A 20,295-nucleotide genomic window follows, 5' to 3' on the forward strand; every position below is an offset into this window, starting at 1 on the left:
ACCTTATCTACTCCATATTTTATAAAAAGTTTCAATTAAGTTCAAGCATAGGACTTTAAACTAAGATACATAATCATAAGCATTTATGTAACAATACAACTTACATAACAAAAATGCTATATGCAACATAACTACATAGTTACAAAAGCAAATAAACTTATACAATAGTATATAGTTAATAATTTAGATACAATCTCTGAAAAAAATATTGTGCAACACTATCAAATTCCATATGCAAAAATCAATACTGAATCTATGACAATATACCTTATTGTTGAATTATAAAATTATTTGTGCAGGAATAAGTCAAAACTCCTAGACAGATGCCCCTGTAACAAAAAGCCTTTTTTTTTTTTTTTTATATAAGCAATACACCATCTAGATGTAGTCACTTTGAAATCCAGTATCCCTATTTTTTTTCCCTGCTAGATTTTTATTTGATTAACCATGTTGCTTACTAACAATCTATTCTTCTTTTTAAATAGATATTCATAGGCCCTGAGTCCTCAAGCCTAATCTTGGTCAGTGGAGTTTAATGAATAAACTTTTTGCTATTTGATCGTATTTCCTGACCTACAATAGGGAATCCAACAATAAATCTATTCAGATGAAAAGCTTTTGAAAATAAGTGAAGTCTACAAAAAAGTCCTTTAAGGAGGCTCTAAGCTGGGATGGCCTAATGCGATACAGAATAAATATGGCACACTCAATATCACACATAGTTATGAATTTCAAGAATGCTTCATATTGCCTAGTTGAATTTCATAATCTCACACTAGTTTGAGAGATTTTTTACCTGCTTTACAGCAATCAAAACCAAAGCGTTGCACAGAAAAATAATGGCATAGAAGAGAATTCTGAAAATACATCTTCATCAGTTACAATTCTGATAGAAAAAATTCTTGAGGCTTCAGGTAGGAATAAAGAGGAAGATATATAAAAAAATGCTTCACACTGTTTATGCTTAATTCTTTTCATGAACTTCTATTTAAAAAGAGAACAGAATTTAAAGCAATCACAAAAAGAAAATCCAAGAGTATTAGTATAAACGTTTGTACGTTTTCATATACAGTATGTCTGTATTACATCTGACTTTCCTATTTAATACATACTACTTTGAAATGCCAGTAAGCAATATCTGCAGAACATCATTCTATTTCTACAGTAACGTGCACTGCCACACAATATGCTGGCATCTTTCTCTATTTGTTTTCTTGGATTTATGTTTAGCATAGCACAAATACTTAGAAATTATGGGATTGTTTGCATATTGAGATAATAGTCTATGATGACAGAGCCAGAGTTTATTAAATACGGTACACTTTCTTTTCTCTGACGGGTAGTAAGCAACAAAGGAGAAACACATATAACAACATCACAAGGCTGTAGCTTAATATGAGAATATATATATCCTTTATCTTTTCATGCCCTTCCTCTGACTGAAGACAGGCTTGATTTGCACTAGTGCGGCACTTGGCAGAGAACTTTATTTGTCTTGGACGATGATCGTATAATATGGAGACTAAAGGACTCTTTTGATTATTCCTTTGTATAATTAATGATTCCAATTTCACATGATTAGAGTTGACTATAAAACTCAGCATAATGACCATCTGACATGTGGAATTGTATAAAATAGATGTTCAAAGTCTTACAAAAATTCTTCTTTATGTTATGCTACAAACCTTTTCAGTAACAGTCACTTCCGATTATTTGTTCCACTCTCATCGTTTTTGGCAGAGAATGTGGATTTGTTTGCAGCCTACAATGAAGTTTTGCATTGCAGTCATTAAGATGATTCAGTATTGATCAATAACTGTATTTTGTAGGCTAAAAAAGGTTACAAAAGATCAAATTATTCTACTTAAAAAGCTTTTTGAACCGAGTCATTTTACTGGCTACAGCAGAATGCTGGGAGTCTTTGTATACCTGGCTCTATTATTCAGACAGTGCTTGATATCATTCAAGTTACTTACACTATTCATGCTTTGATTTTACTATTTTATAAGTAAAAATGTAAAAACCTGCACCTTCTTCACAGCAAAGGACATTAAAAGCTCGTAAGAAATGGGATCTTCTTCTGTGTATGTTAAGTCTACTGATATTTTCTGAAATAACACCTCAGTGATCCTGATCTAGATGAGGAGAGAAATAGGGATGGATTCAAACATCAGTCGGCTAAAGAAACTTAGAAGCCTTTAAGTGAGATCAATGCATGAATGCTTACATTATACTTCCTGTAATTTGAGTTAGACTGCTCAGGCATACTAGGTCAGACCAACTGGCCCTTATCTCCAAGATAAGTGGAGTGACCAACAACATGTACGTGGAGAAGAACGTAAGAATAGGATGAGTGTATAGCGATTCTTTCCTAAGACATTAATGTGTCCTCCAGTGACTTGAAAGTTACTTAGTCAAGGGGTGGGGTGGGAGGCTGTGTGTTTGTTTAAACTCTCTAGATTAGGGTTTTTTTTCCTCAGTGAATTTTTAAGTAGCCCTTTTTGAATCACATAAATTTTTAGCAGGCACAATATCCTGTGGCTGAAGGGGAAGGAGGGAAGGGACCTTTATTGATAGCCATTTATGAATAATTTTAACATCTTCCATCACAAATCCTTATCTCTGTTGGTGACTATCTTCATCTCTTCACTGTTAAAAACAATTTTTATTTTGCTTATTGTTTCCTATAATTTTAAACAGCTACTTAGAAATGTGAACACATTTCTTCATATACCATGTCATCTTATTTTTCCTAAGTTCTACAGAGTATCTCTACTTAAGAACCTTTCAGACAGTATTCCCTTGATCTCTCTGTTTACAAGTCTGGCAACACAAATTCCTCAGCCTTCCATTCATCCTCTGAAAAATGCAGCACTGTCTTCTTTACATACCTCTCGCAGTTGAGTAGTTTGGACTGCTTAAAGAATCACTGTCACAGGTATTAGCAAACATGATTTAACAGGAATTTATAAAAAGCACAACTTTACAAAGTTTGATGGCAAGGTTACTTGATACATGGGTGAAGTGTACAAAGAAAAATCACGTTAGAATAAAACTAGAATGTTTTATATAGAGACTGGAAACATAAAACAGTAAGGGAGAAATGCACAAAGTACAATTGAGTTAAAATTGATTTTTAATGATTTGTACAAAGATGAGGGGTACAGAAAGGTAGGGGAGACCCTCCCATGGAGTCAGGAGGTTCAGAGAAAACCCCCTTGCTTTCTAAACTCCTGTTGGAGCTTAGGTGTGGCTGGATCTGCTCCTAGTCCCAGACTTGGGCAAAGGTTTATGTCTAAGGGATTGTGTGCGTAGCAGCAGTCTGAAGTTCATTTACAGTTTGAGGTAAATGACAAGATTTAGTAACACTTAATCACTGATTAATTTAACATTTACAAAGAGATTCAACAGAATATACCTAGATGAATTCACACATGCGTGCAGACAGATACAAAGAGATATATATCATCTGCACCGCCACAGTACCATATGATAATGAAAGCTATTTAATCATGCAAGTTGGCCTGTGAAATCCTAAGGTCTGCCCTTCTGCCACAGGCAGCTGGAGATTAACTAGTGAAATCCTAGATCTTTGTCATCGTCTATCTTCTCAGATGCAAATCATATGAGTACGAAAACTGACACTTCAAGCCAAAGAGAAAAATTGCACATATATCTCCTTAGCGTTTTTAACTACCAGCCTTCCAGGCGACCAGGCTTTCCATTTAACACCAAAGTACATGGTCATTAGTGATGAAAAACACTTTGTAAATTAAGTTCCACTACACAGATTTACTTTAAATACTCAAGAGATTCATTGAAAACAGATGATTTGCACCTGACTGAAATCTACCAACTGGCAGGTAACTTAGGAAAGAAAGTTTACTGCAACTCAGCAGGACTTTCTTCATTTATGTTTATAGGAGTGCTTTAGTTTTACAGCAATCTTCACAATGTTCTAGCAAATAGTTCCAGTAATATTCTGTAAAAAAAGAAAGCTTCAGAAGCACACTGCTTCTCAATAAAACTTCACTTTTAAATTCCTTTTAATTGCCCATTTTTGGGAAAAAGTTCATGGGACCACAGAATTTCAGATTAGTGAGGATTAACAACGATGCACCATACTAACCAAAAAGCAAATCTAATTACTAACTTCAACTAACACAAAACTAATAACTATCTTCAATTCCCACTATTTGCTTTGTAGGTTCTAAGCATTCGATATATCTCAGATGTTTCTCTCCATATCCTCCCACTCCCTCTGTCACATTATGTCTCTTGAAAACTGCAAGGCTAAGGGAAAAAAAGAGGCAATGGGAGAAAACTATATATAAATGTTTAATCATTACTGATGAATCTGCTGTTCAGCTTTTTTGAAACATACTGATGAGAGAATGATGATCATTTTATTCTAACAAATTTTAAGCCAACCCATCATCTGAATTGCTCATTCACCTCTTTTGACAGATAAGTGATGAGTTCTATCTCTCTCTTAAGCTTCTTCAAATCAACAGGAAGACTGCAAATTCAGCCTTCACTGTTCTCATATGCATTGCTCTGTTCAGCATTTTCTCTTTAGCTATTATTGTTATTATTAAATAGTTATACAAGATTTCTTATCATGAGACCAATCTTTTACCTCCTCCATTAAGGCTGCTGCTGAACACTTCAGCACACTATATGGTCTGGCACGTCTACAGTTTCACCATTATTTCAAGGCACAATATATGACAATGCATTACAGAATTAGGCGAGGCTTCTTATTATAGACCCTACCTGATCAATAAATTAAGATTTTTTTTTAAAAATCCCACATGGATTACTGAGGTTCAGAAGCTTTACATGAAGTCAGACACAAGCTGTTGTATTCACCCAGAGTAAGCCGGGCATGGATTGGCTCTTACTAGACTGCTAGCTTGGAATATTCTTTCTTTCCAGAAATTTTCTACCACACAGAATTTGTGCCTTCTCAGGGAAATAAAACAGACGTGCCACACCTGTCACAGAAAAAGTAGCATAAGGTACCCTTTTAGGTGATTCTGTCCTGCAGCCTCCACACAAAGATTTTTTGAGAAACAGACACAGCGCAGCCTTTTATCTTTCTAAAATGAGTGTCACTTGCCAGCCCAAATGCATGCTTTCCTTCAGACACTTCAGCTGTTGAAAATTCCTATAATACTAGCAAGCTTCACACATCCTACCTGGCATAGTTAAGCATTTGTTCCTTCCAAAATGACCTTTTCCCATTTATTTAGTCTTTGTCTACTGGTTGTGGGGAAGATGAGTTCATCTTTAAAGTATCTGGTCAGCCATGCATGGAAAGCAATAGTCCTGCCTAACCACAACAGCTTAAGCCATGAAGCGCGAGCTCTTTCTGCCTTTCTTTTTAGTATGTATAACTACAAATGCTAACACAAATCATAAAATTAATCAACCTTTTTTATGACTTGTTGTATTGTATTCCTCTTCCACAATAGCTTTCCAAAAGCAATAAACAAGTGATACAGCACATATGTGATAGTACAATGGTTGCCCTTAAAATTTGCTTTTACTGTTATCATAACTGCATTTAGCACAGGATACAGTGTCTAACTTAATTTGCCTCCCCCCTTCCAAGACCACCGCTTCAAATCAATTCATTTAAAGAGGCATTATAATAAAATATACCATTTTTTCTGCATTTTTTTCTGGTCAAAGATAGACTAGTACAACACAAAAACCAAGACAGAATTACTGTTTAAACATGCATCTCAGCTAGAATGTTATCTGGAAGGTGTTCCTTCCTTCATTGAAACACTGTGCGGGATCTTTGCTGGAAGACTGTATTCTCACTTTATTCCTTCACATAAGCAGTAAGTTTGTTCAAGCAATAATTTGTATGACTTCGCTAATGGCTTTCTCTCTGAAGGGATACTCTGAATGCATTCTTTCATTACATCTAGCACTACACAAGGTATTTTGTTCTTATCATGATGACCGTTTTCCTGGTGAAACTTGGGAGGAAAAGGTGCGTGAAGGTTCAGACAGCAATACACTGTTTATTCTATAACAGATACAAATTAAGGAACACAGAAAGACACATCACTGTTTAGAATTATAATATTATTATGCCAGAAGCAGAAAAAAGATACAGAATAACTTTAATACCGATACCGGTGCCTTAATGTTAAAATCACATTCTTAATAGTACAACAAGGCCTAACAAACTGTACTGCAGCACTAATAAAGTCTCCCTAGTGATGGTAACTGAACAGAGGGTTTTTAAATCAATATTAAGAATTAGAGCTTAATGCCCTATACGAAGAGACTTTTTTTTTTTTTTTTTAAACCCAAAACTTCCATCTATCAGATTTTGGGAGTGTAATTTTTAGAATGTTCATAGTCTCTTCTAGAAAGCAGCTAAGGAAAACATACTCATAATCAGCTAAACCTCTTAGTTATATACAGTTATAGAAAATGGATTTAGAGTCCTTGAAGAACATTTCATAGTTTGAAGGAAAGATTATTTAAAAAGCATTACCTGTAGCTGGCAGTTGAAGGGGAATACACCTATCTTTTTGGACAGTGTCCTCAGGTAAGGAAACGAGTTTTTTGGCAAGCACTGTAGAAATTGGTTGTACTAACAGTGTTGTGAGGTTCAGCCGATTTTGTCTGTAGCTTCCCTCTTAAACGACAGAAAGAAAACAGCAATTTAGTAAATGAGAATTAGAATATTTCTCTTCTGCATAAACCAAACAAAAAAAAGCGCAAATGTCTACAATACAGCTTAAAACAACCAATTTAGATAAGCAGCCACTATTTTGTACTAAACTTCCTGAAAAAAAAAAATCCCTTCAAGAACATGTGCCACAAAACCACATGTATATATTACAGTATTTGGGGAAAAGTTCCACAAGAAAAAAAAAACTGTCAAAGAGTCCAAGCAGACACTGGATTGTATGTGACTTAAACACAACAAATGAAGTTGCTGTGTAGTTAAAGGAATAGGTGAAGAATAGGATTACTGATCAGCAATAACTTACAAATTCAAGTAAGCCTTACAGGGAAGAGCAGACATTTAAACAGTCTGAAATCATGCGTTAAGTACCTGTCTGCACTGAATGGCTACTACTGATAAGGCTGTTTGTTTTGCTAGGGATGCCAAAATGTTTAAATTCTACAGAAGTTGTGCTTAGCACTAAAACTTTTCAAGGGGCGAGCTATCACAGGAACAAGGTTTTCTGAGAACATTGACAAGAAACACATCACAGAGGATGCACGTGATGATATACTGGCAACATGATGAGACGTCTTTCCCTGCATATACCAAAAAGCCTGAAAACTTTTATATATACCTTCCTCTTTTAAAGAATATAATCTGATTATCTCATTGACTCAAAGTGAGTTCAGTGCAGCTAAACTGATTATAATTTATTTTATAAATGCAGGTGTGTTTCTGTGATGGAAGGTTGAAGGCTCACCTGAAGGAGGTCTGGAATAAGAGCGTACTAAACAGACACATCAAGTGGAGGAAGGTACGGATCAGAAAGCACCAGAATACTTTATTTACAGCTTTAAGATCTTAAGAAGCCACAGCACAAACCTCACGGTATCAGCAGATTCTCTCAGCACATTTTAAAATCTCCCTTTAACTGAAAAAATGTGAGTTTCCATACACACAATTGTCCAACACATAAGCATCGGAAGGTTTCTGATGAGATGAGATATTTTGGGAGACCAACTGACAGAACTGGAAAAAAAAGGCAAACTCTGCACATGGAAATGCTCTGAAGCACTTCAGGACACAATGCTCATCTGATTTTCTCAACTACTTCAGCTGGCCTAATAAAGGCATCATCTCTTCCCATGGAAAGCAAGAATAGTCTTGCAGACTAAAAACCCAGCATGGAAAAGGAGGGGAGGTTCATAGCACAGGGCAGAAAACAGCTCTAGAACAACCTGCAAAAATCTAAAGGCCTGCCAATATACCTGCCCACACTGAATCATTTCCAAACTTCCAACTAGAGATTCGGAATACAAGGCCTCTCTCCGAGACCTCTGTGAAACAAATACCACACTTTCTGTTGACATGGAGCTCTTTACAAACAGAAGGCATCCTTTACATCTTGTGTGACTACAGTCACAAAGGGAAGAAGCTATCAGAAATCAGCAGCACATATCCTAGTAAATTGCTATAAAATTACTATCAGGAACATTGTTACTGAACCACAATATAAAAAATCCACACACATCCTCCTTTTTTTTTTTTTTTTTTTTTTTTTTTTTTTTTTTTTTTTTTTTTTGTGCTAGAAGCTCCTGAGACTTCTTACAGTGTGCCCTTAATCACAATGCAAAAATCAACCAAGGCTGTAACATTTAATTATGGGGAAAAAAAAAAAAAAAAGTGTTGTTCAGCTTTAATACACAGTGGAAATGTTACCAGTGTTCACTCTGAAAGATTCAGACAAAATTTTAAGTGGAAAGGTGAAACTGGTTCAAATTTAGAAAAAGTTTTGTCTTATCAAAGTTGGGGAGGGTTGAAAAATCTCTCAAAGTTGTTACTTCAGAAAATTGATGGTAAAATCAGTTTGCTCAAGCTTTGAGATCTTGTTTCTGGAATCAAAAAGAATCATAAAATATCCATCAGAGATATGTAACTGAGACATTATTTTCTGTCTGCTGTTTGTCAATCTACAGACTGTATTACAGGAGAAATGAAGCTCAAAATGTTGCAGATGAAAAGCTTCTCTCCTTTCTCCATTTACCCATACCTTGAGCTTCACACCTGAATAAACTGTGAAAGATACACTTTGGAGAACAACTTAGAGGAGAAAACCTCCCATGTTTAAAAATGAATCATTCCACAATATAAGATGGAGTTTGAAGTATGGGACCAAAAAAAAAAAAAAAAAAAAAAAAAAAAAAGATTTAAAATATAGAAAGGGAGATTTAAGTTATCTGGAAGAAGAACTTTCTAACAGGAGGAATTCATAAAGACTTGGCTAAGCAGGTGGTAAAATCTCTACAACTGAAATCTTTTTTTAAAAAAAAAGATTAAACAAACATCTGTTAGGAATGACATAAATATGGTTGATCCCCTCCCTGAAGGAAGGTGCTAGATTAGATGACCTCTTGACACATTATCCAGGCTTGATTTCTATACGATTCTCTAGTAACTGAGCTTCCTGAACTATTTACAAAAAAGCAGGTTTTTTTCTGGAATTAAGATTTAAAAATGCTTTAAGAAAAAAAAAAAGTAAGAAATCCTTTCCCTCTGCCAGCCATTTATTAGTTGCCATGAGAATACCTTGTTTAGGAGACTAAGAAAACCTATCTGCATTATGATCAGGATTCAAAAGTGAAAGATTCAAGACAAACCTCCCCAGTAAAACACAGTGCGCACTGAAAAATCTGGAGGTTTCCAGGGCCACTAGTTAAAAGCACAATCATTCAGTTTTTAAATACTCATGGGCTTGGTGCTGTTCCAACTGCAAAACAGTGCAGTGCAACTTCATAAAGAAACCAATGTATCGAAAGAACTTTGTGAGATTCTAGCTTGCTCTTTCCCTGCTGGATGCCAAACTCCTTGGAGCACATAGTGCTTTCAGGATCTGTGAGCATAACAAATGCTTTGAGAATAATTTAAATTTGAGATTTTGCTTGTAATGAAATTTAGTTTTATAGCATGAAAATCTTCCAAGAAACAGAATTCCTTCCTCTGTGCAAGTCTAACAATCTAACTGTGCCAGGCCCCAAACCACTATTAATTTAAGAAAGACCCTGGAGAAGGTACTGAAATGCAAGAAGAACATCCTCATGAATTATTAAGATAATTTTAGGAGCACAAAAAGAGGCAATCTTTAGAAAGTTTCTGCATAGAAAGTGAGGACTACCTTTCTACTTTTGCAGTTACTGTGTTTTGTGGTTTCTTTTTCAATGCAAGCACAAACCTTGAGCATCAGTTTCCGTACTGCTCAGTCTGGGACACACACTTGTAACCTAGTATTTCGTAGTGTTCTACCACTTAACTTACTGGTGTTGGTAACATATTCTGAGACTTCTAAAAAGTTTTTATTGGGAAAATTTAACAGTATTACTTGTGTACCATATGCCACTCAATTCTGGGTTAAAGTACAATTTTACCATCGTTTCAATGACTTGTCAAGGCTGAAAAATCAGAGCACATGAAACAGAAGTTAGTCACCATGTCACACTTCTCTAGTCAAAAGAATACTGCTTCACCCACAGCTTCTTCAGTATCACCCAATTAGGATTTTGTTTATTTTTGTCTAAAAAGTTTGTGCTATAGAATCAACTTTCTGTTCATTTTTATTTAAATTCCAGATTCAGAGAAAGATTGGACAGACTATTGCATTTCATCATTATCTGTTTATTAAAGTCACCCTCTGCCAGGATCTGATAAAACAAAAAATTAATTAAGGTGGCTAAAAAATTTACTGATAAAATTCATTAAAATAATTCCTTCTGTGACCCAAAATACTGTTTTAATGATGTCCCCCCAAAATATGGAAAAAAGTATAGTCTGACTGAACACTGAACCGTAATTTTACATACCCACATCTTTGACTTTCTGCTGCATTAATAATAGAGCAGTATTAGTTTTGAAATATCTGAAGTGAATGGCTCATTAATTTTTCACCTTAAGCTTAATAGAAATTTGACAAACAGTTTTATGCTGAGAATAGACACTCCAAACAGGACTTCACAGCACACGATGAGAATAAATTAAAGCATAAGAGACAGAATAAAGTGCGTTTGGTTAAATAAGATGATTCTGTCATTCAATTGCCTGAAGTGAACAATCAGTCCAATGCATTTCTGTGAAACAGGTATTCTTCCATTTATGCATTCCCAGCATATCTTCTGCACTGCCCTTTGTCAACACTTGACCTTGTACTAACCATGACAAAACCAAACATGTAAAACCTGACAACATCATAGACATTTACATTATTTGCACTTTGAACTTGTATACAGCTTCCCCTCCCAACTTTGCTGATACATTCAACAGCTGTTAGGCTTCCACTGCTTCTCATAAAGCTCATCATGATAATTTCTTTACACTTCCCTGCAAAATCAGTTTATCTGTGGTATTCCCCACTTACAGCTAACCACACGCCCAGACTGAAAGGGACTGTGCAGTGCTTACTACAGGGAGACTCCACCGCCTGATTGGTGGCTCTAGGTACTAAAACCATATCACTACTGTTAATCATAATTCTGCTATGCAGCAGCTACTTTGTTACATCTTCAGCTACAGCTGCTTAAAATACTGTCCCTAAGCAGCATTTTTAAGACAGACATGACTCTCTACTCAAAAAGCAGCCTTCAATTAAGCCTTCGCACTATCAATTAATACTGCTAGACAAGGCTTGCAGTGTTCACACTGGTGCATTGTACATCAAGATTTGAGGTTTTTTTTGTTGCTGCTGGTTCTGCACATTGCTCTTCCAATGAATAATTCCACAAAGTAACACCTCTTCCTAAGACGTCTTATTGACTTCATATACACTTTTCAATGGCACTATTAGCATGAGTATAGTCATACTTTGCAGGATTTGGTTCAAGCAGACTTTCAGAATACAGATCCCGTCTAACCTCTGATATAAAATGTACCCATCTGCTACACCTCACAAAGTCACTAACATTTTTTTTTTTTCTCCTTCCATAATTCTCTCTTTAAACATGGGAAGAAAAATAAACTGATTCTGGCTGTCACTTCTTCCTGTAAATGGATACAGTGAGAATGCTGATCCAGAAAAACCGATGCTGTTCTCCAAGCACTTATGAACAGGAAATTCTGGGAAAGCCCCACATCTGCTCAGTGTTTGGAGTTTTAAAGTCAGATACATGTTTTTCTGCATATGAAGTCAAATGCAGAGGTCTTCCTCCATCTCTCTAAAGTAAAGAAAATGGTACTAATTGCCCTATGGTGCTTAAAATGGAACTCAGAATGGATTTTATTAATGGGAAGGAGAAGACCATAGCCTCAGACTCAGAGAATATTGAGAGGTATAAGCTAAAAATATTGTCAAGGATAAGAAAAATAACTGGTGTAGAAAAATGTTACTCAAGAGAAGAGCAGAACCCGAAGCAGATGCCCATGGAGTAGAAGTGGTAACAAGCAGTTCCCTGCTATGTCTTTATTAAGTTCTCTACGAATTATCCACTAGAATTACAGTGTGGAACATACATCAATTTTGAAGTACTTTGCTTCACTAGCCACTGATAGCAATATGGAGGAAGATAAAAACATTTGCTTCTCTTTTGTAAAAAAAGAACTTTGAAATTCTGCAACCAGGCATTTTAACAGCAGCCCCAACTAAGGACTTTCAAAGCAGCTTTATAGGTAATGAAGCAGGAGATGATGAACTGTTCTGCCAATTACAAAAGCATTGTGGCAGCTTGCCTTTCAGGATGCATGATTCACACATGGACAAGGGATGCTTAGAACTATGTACTGATTTGTGATAAGGGTGAGAAAGATGGCCATGCCTATAAAAGATTTACACACATTTACAGAAAATACAGAACTTAAAGGCAGTGAGGATCACCTAGAAGGAAAATAAGTTACTGAGAGTACTCAGAAAGTATCTGAAAAACATTTTCAAATTTTAATTTGCATGGGTGATGGATAAAGAGACTTCTTTAAAAACACTTTTTAAAACATTCCACATTCTCATGACATCAAGAGTTAACAAAAAGCGTTTAGAAGAAAACCAAAGATATCACACCACCTGTGATCAACTCCCAAGAGTTAACAAGACCATACATTCATTGATACATACAAAAATACATAACACTATAGAGATATTGTTTTGCTTTACAAAGTATATTTGCTGTATTCTCTTTACATCACATTTTATCAATGGAGTGGATGCAAATGAGTACATATTACCCAAGAATGTATCTTTCAACAGTTTTCTGTTGTCCCTAAAGACAAAACTAGAAATTCCATAGGTGATAATGAGAAGAAAATATACCTCCAGAACTGTCATCTTTTCCCCTCCCTCTCAAGGAATTGTGCTTAACCAATATGAGAGAAAAAAAAAGTCACTCCCCTCTCTCTTAGTGCAAATCTCTCTTGTCTTAATGCCTACTTAATGTACTTTAAAAATACTGTCAGTTTTGTTTCTTTTTAAGAGAAATAGAATAAAAAGCAACACATTTATTTTGTAAAAGCAAAACTACTTTGACATACTGACGCAAAAACATCTCATTAATCCCCCATTCCCTTCTAAAAATACTTAATAAAATGGCAAGAATAAAAACCAAAACAAACCAAAAAACTTTTTCACAATACTCTCACCATTTTGAATCCCCCTTTCCACTTAGCTTGTTATAGTAGCTAATCATTCAAATGACACAGAAGTGGCCAAAATAGAGCAAAATTACTTTACGCTTCTACACCAATTGACATGGAAGTAAAACTTTTCCTTTTTGTGTATCCTATAATTGTGTAACCACTAAGTCATAAAAAGGAAAGAGCAATTCTTGCACATATTACCAATAACTAAAACATATTCTTATGTCCTAGTAACAATGGAATGTAACAGGGGAGAAAGGATAAGGTAGTTCTCAGTTCTTCATGTGTTAGCAAATGCTAGATTTCAGTCTTGCTACTGAACTGAAAGAAACTCTCCACTGAGAGTAGTTTGGGCCATGTGACATACAAATTATTAGTGATGGTAGATATTCAAAAGGGTTGACAGAAGTTGGATGGGGTACCAGACAAAAAATAAATAGCCCTCAATACCTTAAAAATAAGCTTATTAAAAAATCCAATAATCATAGATTTCTGTTTCTGCATAATTCGCTCTTTGCATGCATGCTGAATTCAAACCAGTGTCTTCAAAACTTCTGTATTTAATTTTGGATCCTATCTGAGGTATTCTTAATACTGAAACATCTGCTTAGCATCTTCTACCTTCATTAAATTTAAGAACACAGGTGCTTCACACTGTAAGGGTGTCTGTGGGAAAATAATCAGTGCCAAAAACATTGGAAACACTCAAAAACATTAGCCACGTAAAAAATTGACCACAAACTGCTGCAACCATGTTATCTGACTCTCGAATTGGGTAATAAGTACCATTAAGGACTGCAAAAATAAATACCACAATTCTTACTTAAACCTGAAATCTTTGCACCAAATTAGTGATTCAAACATAGCATAAAAAAATAATTCTACAACAAATCTATTGTTAACTGATATTTTGTATTTTCCTAAAATACATAGAGGTATTAACCAAATGGAATTCAGCAAAAGTGCTTGAAGTGATTGCTCTGATGTTCAGAATTACTGCATAATCCAAAATATTAAGTATCAGACAGATACTTGGAATTTTAAAATCTTTCTTTTAAACTACATCACGAATCCTATATTGGCAAGTCTATGTTTGAAATGTACCTATTTGTTGCTCCCAGAAAATGTGTTTCCCAGACTATTAACTATATGATGTTCTTGAACTAGAATTCAGAAGGAAGTGTGTATGTACATGTGTGTGCATGAGGGAACACAAATCAAACTGATGTACTAAGCTTGACAGAGGTGGCTTTTAAAACTGAAATATTATAGAACATTTTGAATTCAAGTGCCAAACACATTATAGAATTTTTTATCAGTTTCATTGAAAATATACACTTTGGTTTCTGAGAGCTACTTGGGTCTGTCCCATCCGTCTACATGCCCTGGGTCAAGCACAGCCCTAGCTCAAGTTCACTCCCTTAACTGTGGTTGTGCTACTGATGAATTTGGCCTGCTATGTTGAAATGGACACGGAAAACATCATCGGATCCCATATTCTGCTACTGCAAGGTTGGATCATTCCCTTAAATATTTGTTGAAAGCAAGAATTTTGAAAACATCAGATTATATAAACGTAAGTTACTACGTGACATGAAACCCATTCCAGACTTCATATTTTATAATATAGTTCATAGAAGCATACTTAGTCTTGAACATAAGCACTTTACATTTGCTTCCATAATGCTTTTTTCCTCCAAGTAAGTAAATGACATTTCTTTTAAAAAAGAAAGTTATAATACTCAGATTTTATAACTGCCTTTTCCAATCTGCAGTGCCATATTCCAGTCAGACCTTACATAGTTTCTGATACTGGTGTCCTTGTCCTGTCTGGTAGAAGCCCACACTGAGAAAAACAGCAAAGATGATAATGCAGCAGCCCTTGTAATCTGAGTGGGCAAGCAGCTTTTCTCTAGGTTATGGCTAGTTATAGTAATTGGCTGGTTATTATCCCTCCCATGTTTTCTGAAGAAGATGCAAGAATGAGAATAGGGACTAATGTATCGGTCAGTTCACTTTATGGTTGCCCAACAGCATCAAAGATTTCTCTCCCTCCTGCAAAAAAGATCCCGGTAGCCACCAAGCATGGGTATCCCGCTCAATAGCAGGACCATTAAGTCACACCAGCAGAGAAGGCGCAAAGCACCTCCTGCATGAATTGTTTCCTGCTAACCACTTCAAACAATAAGTAGCTTTGGGCACATTCAAGAGTTAATGGGCTGGTCTTACAGCTTGTTCCTTCATGAAATAAACCTTGGTTTTCTAGACTGGTGATGGCCACTGTAGACGAAACAAACCAGAAACATGGAAATGAGACACTGATTCAGATTTCTTTCCCTTCAGTGATGATCAAGACTACAAACAGCAAAATAACTGTCTTGCTTTAGGTGAAATATGTTTGCAGCAGCCAGAATATACATCAGGTTACATATGCCATCATTGTTCTGGTTACAAACAACCATGGAGTCCTATTTACCCAAAATAATGAGATTTATTGTTATTAAAAATAATAAAAGCCCTGTAACACTCTACAAGGAATGGAATGGAAATAGAAAATCTCTAAGAAAACACTGAAAGTGACAGGTTTAGGATACCAATTATTTTGTTTATGGCATGTAGTGAACACTGCAATGACTCAGAATCACGTGCTGTCTGTATATATTTGGTGGACAACATGAAATAAAATTGCATATGTTATCTGTGGTACACTATGCTTTTCTTACAAAAATATCTCTCTCTGATTCATTCTTCCATATTTGTTTGAAATCATGGAAAGTCACATGTTCAGTTTGATGACTTATGGGGTCATCCAAGGGTTTGAAGTCTCCCCCTTCTCCCACAGCTTGTTACTCATTCCTCTCCCTACACTGCAGTGCCATTATTTGTGCCAGCACAATTGTTTCAGTGGCCATACTATGAACCAGATCAGCAAACTTTCTTTAAGTTCTTTAAAGCTAGGATCATTTCCCCAACCCATATCACAGCAGTGCTCTTAACAGATAAATCAGAAGAGTATGAGATAAACTGGGGCGAGGAGGTAGATGGGGCGGCAGGAATTCCTCCAGTTCCTCCCAAAGCCTTGTATTGTCTAACCACAATTACACAGGATACTTTTGTCCTCTGCAACACAAGGTGACTGCTCCTTGGCACAGAACAACACTTAAATATGTACATAAATCGAAAAAACTACTTACAGTTTCAAACAAACAAACACACAAACAACAACTTTATAGTTTCCATTTTCTCTAGGGTTCTTATTTTTTTAAAAAAACAGCTTGTGTTTTGATTTGTAAGGGAGCACCACCTCACCTTACATCTTAAAAATCAGAGCCAGATAATACAATCCTCACATAGGAAAAAAAAATAAAAAATGTTAGTGTGCTAGGGTCTGGATTATAAAAGAACTAACTGGTAAATCCATCATAACCATGCAATAGCTGAGTAATGACTGATCGGAAATGAGACATTAATTACAGGTCAGATCCTAATGGACAGATGCCTGCGTACACACAACTACATAATCAGAATCAAAAGCAACAAGAATCCCCTTGTCAGCCCAAGGACTATTATAAATACTGAATCACAGCACACAGATTGACTCAGCCTTCTGCATATATTTTTGGTTCCTTCCTGCCAGCATTGTGGCAAACCAACAGTACTGTCTATCCATATGTAAAAAATGCTGGTTTACACATACTCTGTTGAGTCAGACCTCAAGAACAATTACTATTGATATTTTGGAACATTTCTGCAGTGGTGTATGAGGTGCTATTATTCTGTGCGAATACTCTGATTTAAAGCAACAATTCTATGCATGGTACATTCTGGTATTAAGGTACACATTTAGGGTTTTTTCTTTTTTTTTTTTTTTCTTCTCCTTTTTGTCTCTATACTGTGTTAATGAATGTCAAATCAGGATGGCCTAGACTGCATTCTCTTCTCATTCTGCATAGCTCTGTAGCTCCCCCTTGCCACATTTGTTTTCTCATCAGCAAAATATTTCTAAGTTCTTCGTTCATAACTGTATATATTAGCATTTCACTCGTAAAAAAAAACAAACAAACCAACAAAACAAACCAAAACCAAAAACCCCAATCCCTTACTTTCTCTTTTGACTGCCATCTGTTAAGCTTCTCCTCAGAGAAATTAGCAAGTTTCCATATTGGATCTCTGAACTGCAAATATGCCATCATCTGCAAAACTTATGAAAATAATCCCCATTGGAAAAGATAATAGTCTCATATAAAATTACCAGAGAAGACTGAAACACAAACAGAGGGCATTGTCCAGATATTATATGAAGGTGGCTTGTGGCCCCTAAACAAACCGAGCAGTCTGGATAATGTCAGAACTACAGAATAGTTGAGCCTGGAAGAGACATGCGGACATTGTTCAAGGACAAGCCGCCAGCTCAAAGCAGAGTCAACTAGAGCAGCTTGCCCAGGACATTGCCCAGTTGGCTTTCAAGCATCAACAAGTACACTCCAAAACCTTTCTAGGCCACCGCTTCCAGTGCTTGACCATCCTCACCCTAAAATAGCTTTCTTTATGCTTCAGGGGAATTCCCTGTATTTCAGTTTCCTCCTCCATCCCCTGAATACCACTCGAGGAGAAACTGGCTCCATCTTCTTCTACACTCCCACCGAGTATTTATACACATTGGTAAGATCTCCACAAGTCTTCTCTGCTCAAGGATAAACAATCCCACGTCTCTCGGCCTCTTCTCGTACGTCAGATGCTCCAATCCCTTAGTCATCTTCACGGCCCTTTGCTGCACTCGCTCCGTGTCTTTTCTGTACGGGGGGGCCCAGCACTCCAGCTGTCATTTCACCAGCGCTGAGTGGAAGGGAAGAATCTCCTCCCTTTACTCGCTGACAGTGCTATTCCTAAAGCAGCCCAGGATGCTGCTGGCCACCTTTGCTGCCAGCACACGTTGCTGGCTCATGCTCAACTTGGTGTCCACCAGGACCTGCAGGTTCTTTTCTGCCAAGCTGCGTTTCAGTCAATCATCGCCCAACAGTTACTGGTGCGTAGGCTTGTTCCTCCCCTGTACAGGACGTTGCCTTTCCCTTTATTGAACTTCATGAGATTCTGGCAGCCCATTCCTCCAGGTTGTTGAGGCCCCTCTGAATGGTAGCACAGCGATCTGGTGTGCTGAGCTGCATGCAGAACAGCAACTGTAAAGCCTCAAATTGGTGCATTGCCTCTTCTGAATTCAAGATAAACCAAGCAAGAAGTGGTTTGGAATGGTTGCTAATCAGTGATGGCAGACCCTAACTCCACACACAGCAAGCGGAATAGCTAGAAATAGGGATACACTTGTAATTGTATACTGTGGACTATTAATCCTTAAGCTATCAGGGACACAGCTGTCTGAATCAAGTGTCTCCCTAAGATGATGCAAAGCATTGCAGTCAAAGCACTTATTTTCTCCATCTGAAGTACCAATACAATTTCTTAACTCATAACTTAGGCCTCATACATAATAGCTGGATTTAAAAACACACTCTGACCTAAAACCATAACATTTCAGGAATTTGAGATAGCCAGGGAGTCAGATACGAACTAGTGCTGGTTTGTTGGTTTTTATTGTGGCAAACCAATTCATTGGTAAATATTAGTGCCCAGCTAATAGTCTCCTATTATGCTGTAATAAGCATCCCTGATGTGCTACAACTTTGTTACAACCTTTTTTTTGGCATTACAGGATAACTCAAGAAAACAGTTTAAAATGAAGAAAGCCTCTAACACTCTGTCTGAAAATGATACAAAATTAATATTTTTTTTTTCTGTTTTAGCAGGGTTAATTGTAACATCAAAATAATAGGGAAGTTGCAGTGTTAATTTTACTAGTATCATCTTAATGTCAAAAAATTTCTAATAATGCATGTCTATTAATTGAAAGTATACTAATGCCATTCAACATTGTTTTAGTGGAGCATGCCATTGGAAATGCAGTGATGCTCTTCTTCAAGTTAAAGTCCTACTATATGCATCAAAGACATATGAGCAGTTGAAAAAAACCCATCTCTATCTGGTTGCACCTTGCTCTAAAGAGCTTGCATCCAAATTAAAAGAACTAAAATACAGAGGAGAAGAATCAGTGTTTTTAAAAAGCCAGATTGCAATGGAAGTTTTCCAAGTTCTGAGTTCATCTTTAATTTATTAATCTTTCACCTGCAAGATTACATATAGTACATATATTTGGTCACGTACCAGTAATAATTTGATTACAATTACTGAAGAAAAAAAAATAATCCTGGCAAGTCAAACTCAAAAGAGAGTTTTCTACAATGAAGATATGGGTGTTCTCAAGATCCTTAATTAATCCTGTTTATAGTACAGAGTGGAGAAAGAGCTATGCTCTGAAAATCCTAAAATTCTGAACCTATGGAAAACCTTATAACAAGCATTGGTTCACTTGGATTACAGAACAGAGACATATAAACTATAATCCATTTGCAGCGCTCCTCAGAGATATAAACACTGGTATTTAATTTACTTAATAACTTGCTTATGTATTTGCAATGTTTCATTATGCTCATGCTGACTACTGTAACTGCTGTATTCAGCTTCTGAAGGCTATTACAAACACCCACGAGAACTGGATTTTATTTTGCGCCCAAGAGCACGCCGTATGTGAATATTCATTCAATGCTCTGAATGGAGTCCTTGGCCCTAAATGATTCCTGAACCACCTCTTGTAAGAAGCTTTCTGTCCTCACTGAGGTAACGTACACAACTGAGCTTGTGTTACTAGAGATGGGCATGCAAAATGAATAATTTTGTTGAAATAACGGAGTTGAGCTAGTTAATGTTTAGGCTAAACACCCTGAAATTCAAGGACAATTTGAGTTAGGAAGATCAGAAGCAAAGAAAATTTGAAAGAAAAAAGAAAACGAGGCAATACTTAAAAAAAAATTTTCTTGTTAAAGAAGAGTAGAACAGCAGCATTGTTTCGAATATTATACTTAGGGTCATGTTTTAAA

The 20,295-nt window shown here is 36.3% G+C and overlaps 1 protein-coding gene across 2 annotated transcripts in view; it reads right to left on the minus strand.

Moving 5' to 3' along the window:
- Positions 1 to 20,295, minus strand: part of NAALADL2 (N-acetylated alpha-linked acidic dipeptidase like 2) — a 499,849-nt gene that overhangs the window by 136,163 nt on the left and 343,391 nt on the right. For both annotated transcript variants that reach the window (XM_049803241.1, XM_049803240.1), the window contains one exon: positions 6,521 to 6,664. In XM_049803241.1, coding sequence (XP_049659198.1) covers positions 6,521 to 6,664 — 144 coding nt within the window. The remainder of the gene's footprint in view (positions 1 to 6,520; positions 6,665 to 20,295) is intronic.

The sequence above is a fragment of the Accipiter gentilis genome, chromosome 6 (genome assembly GCF_929443795.1).
Source record: "Accipiter gentilis chromosome 6, bAccGen1.1, whole genome shotgun sequence".
Lineage (NCBI taxonomy): Eukaryota > Metazoa > Chordata > Aves > Accipitriformes > Accipitridae > Astur > Astur gentilis.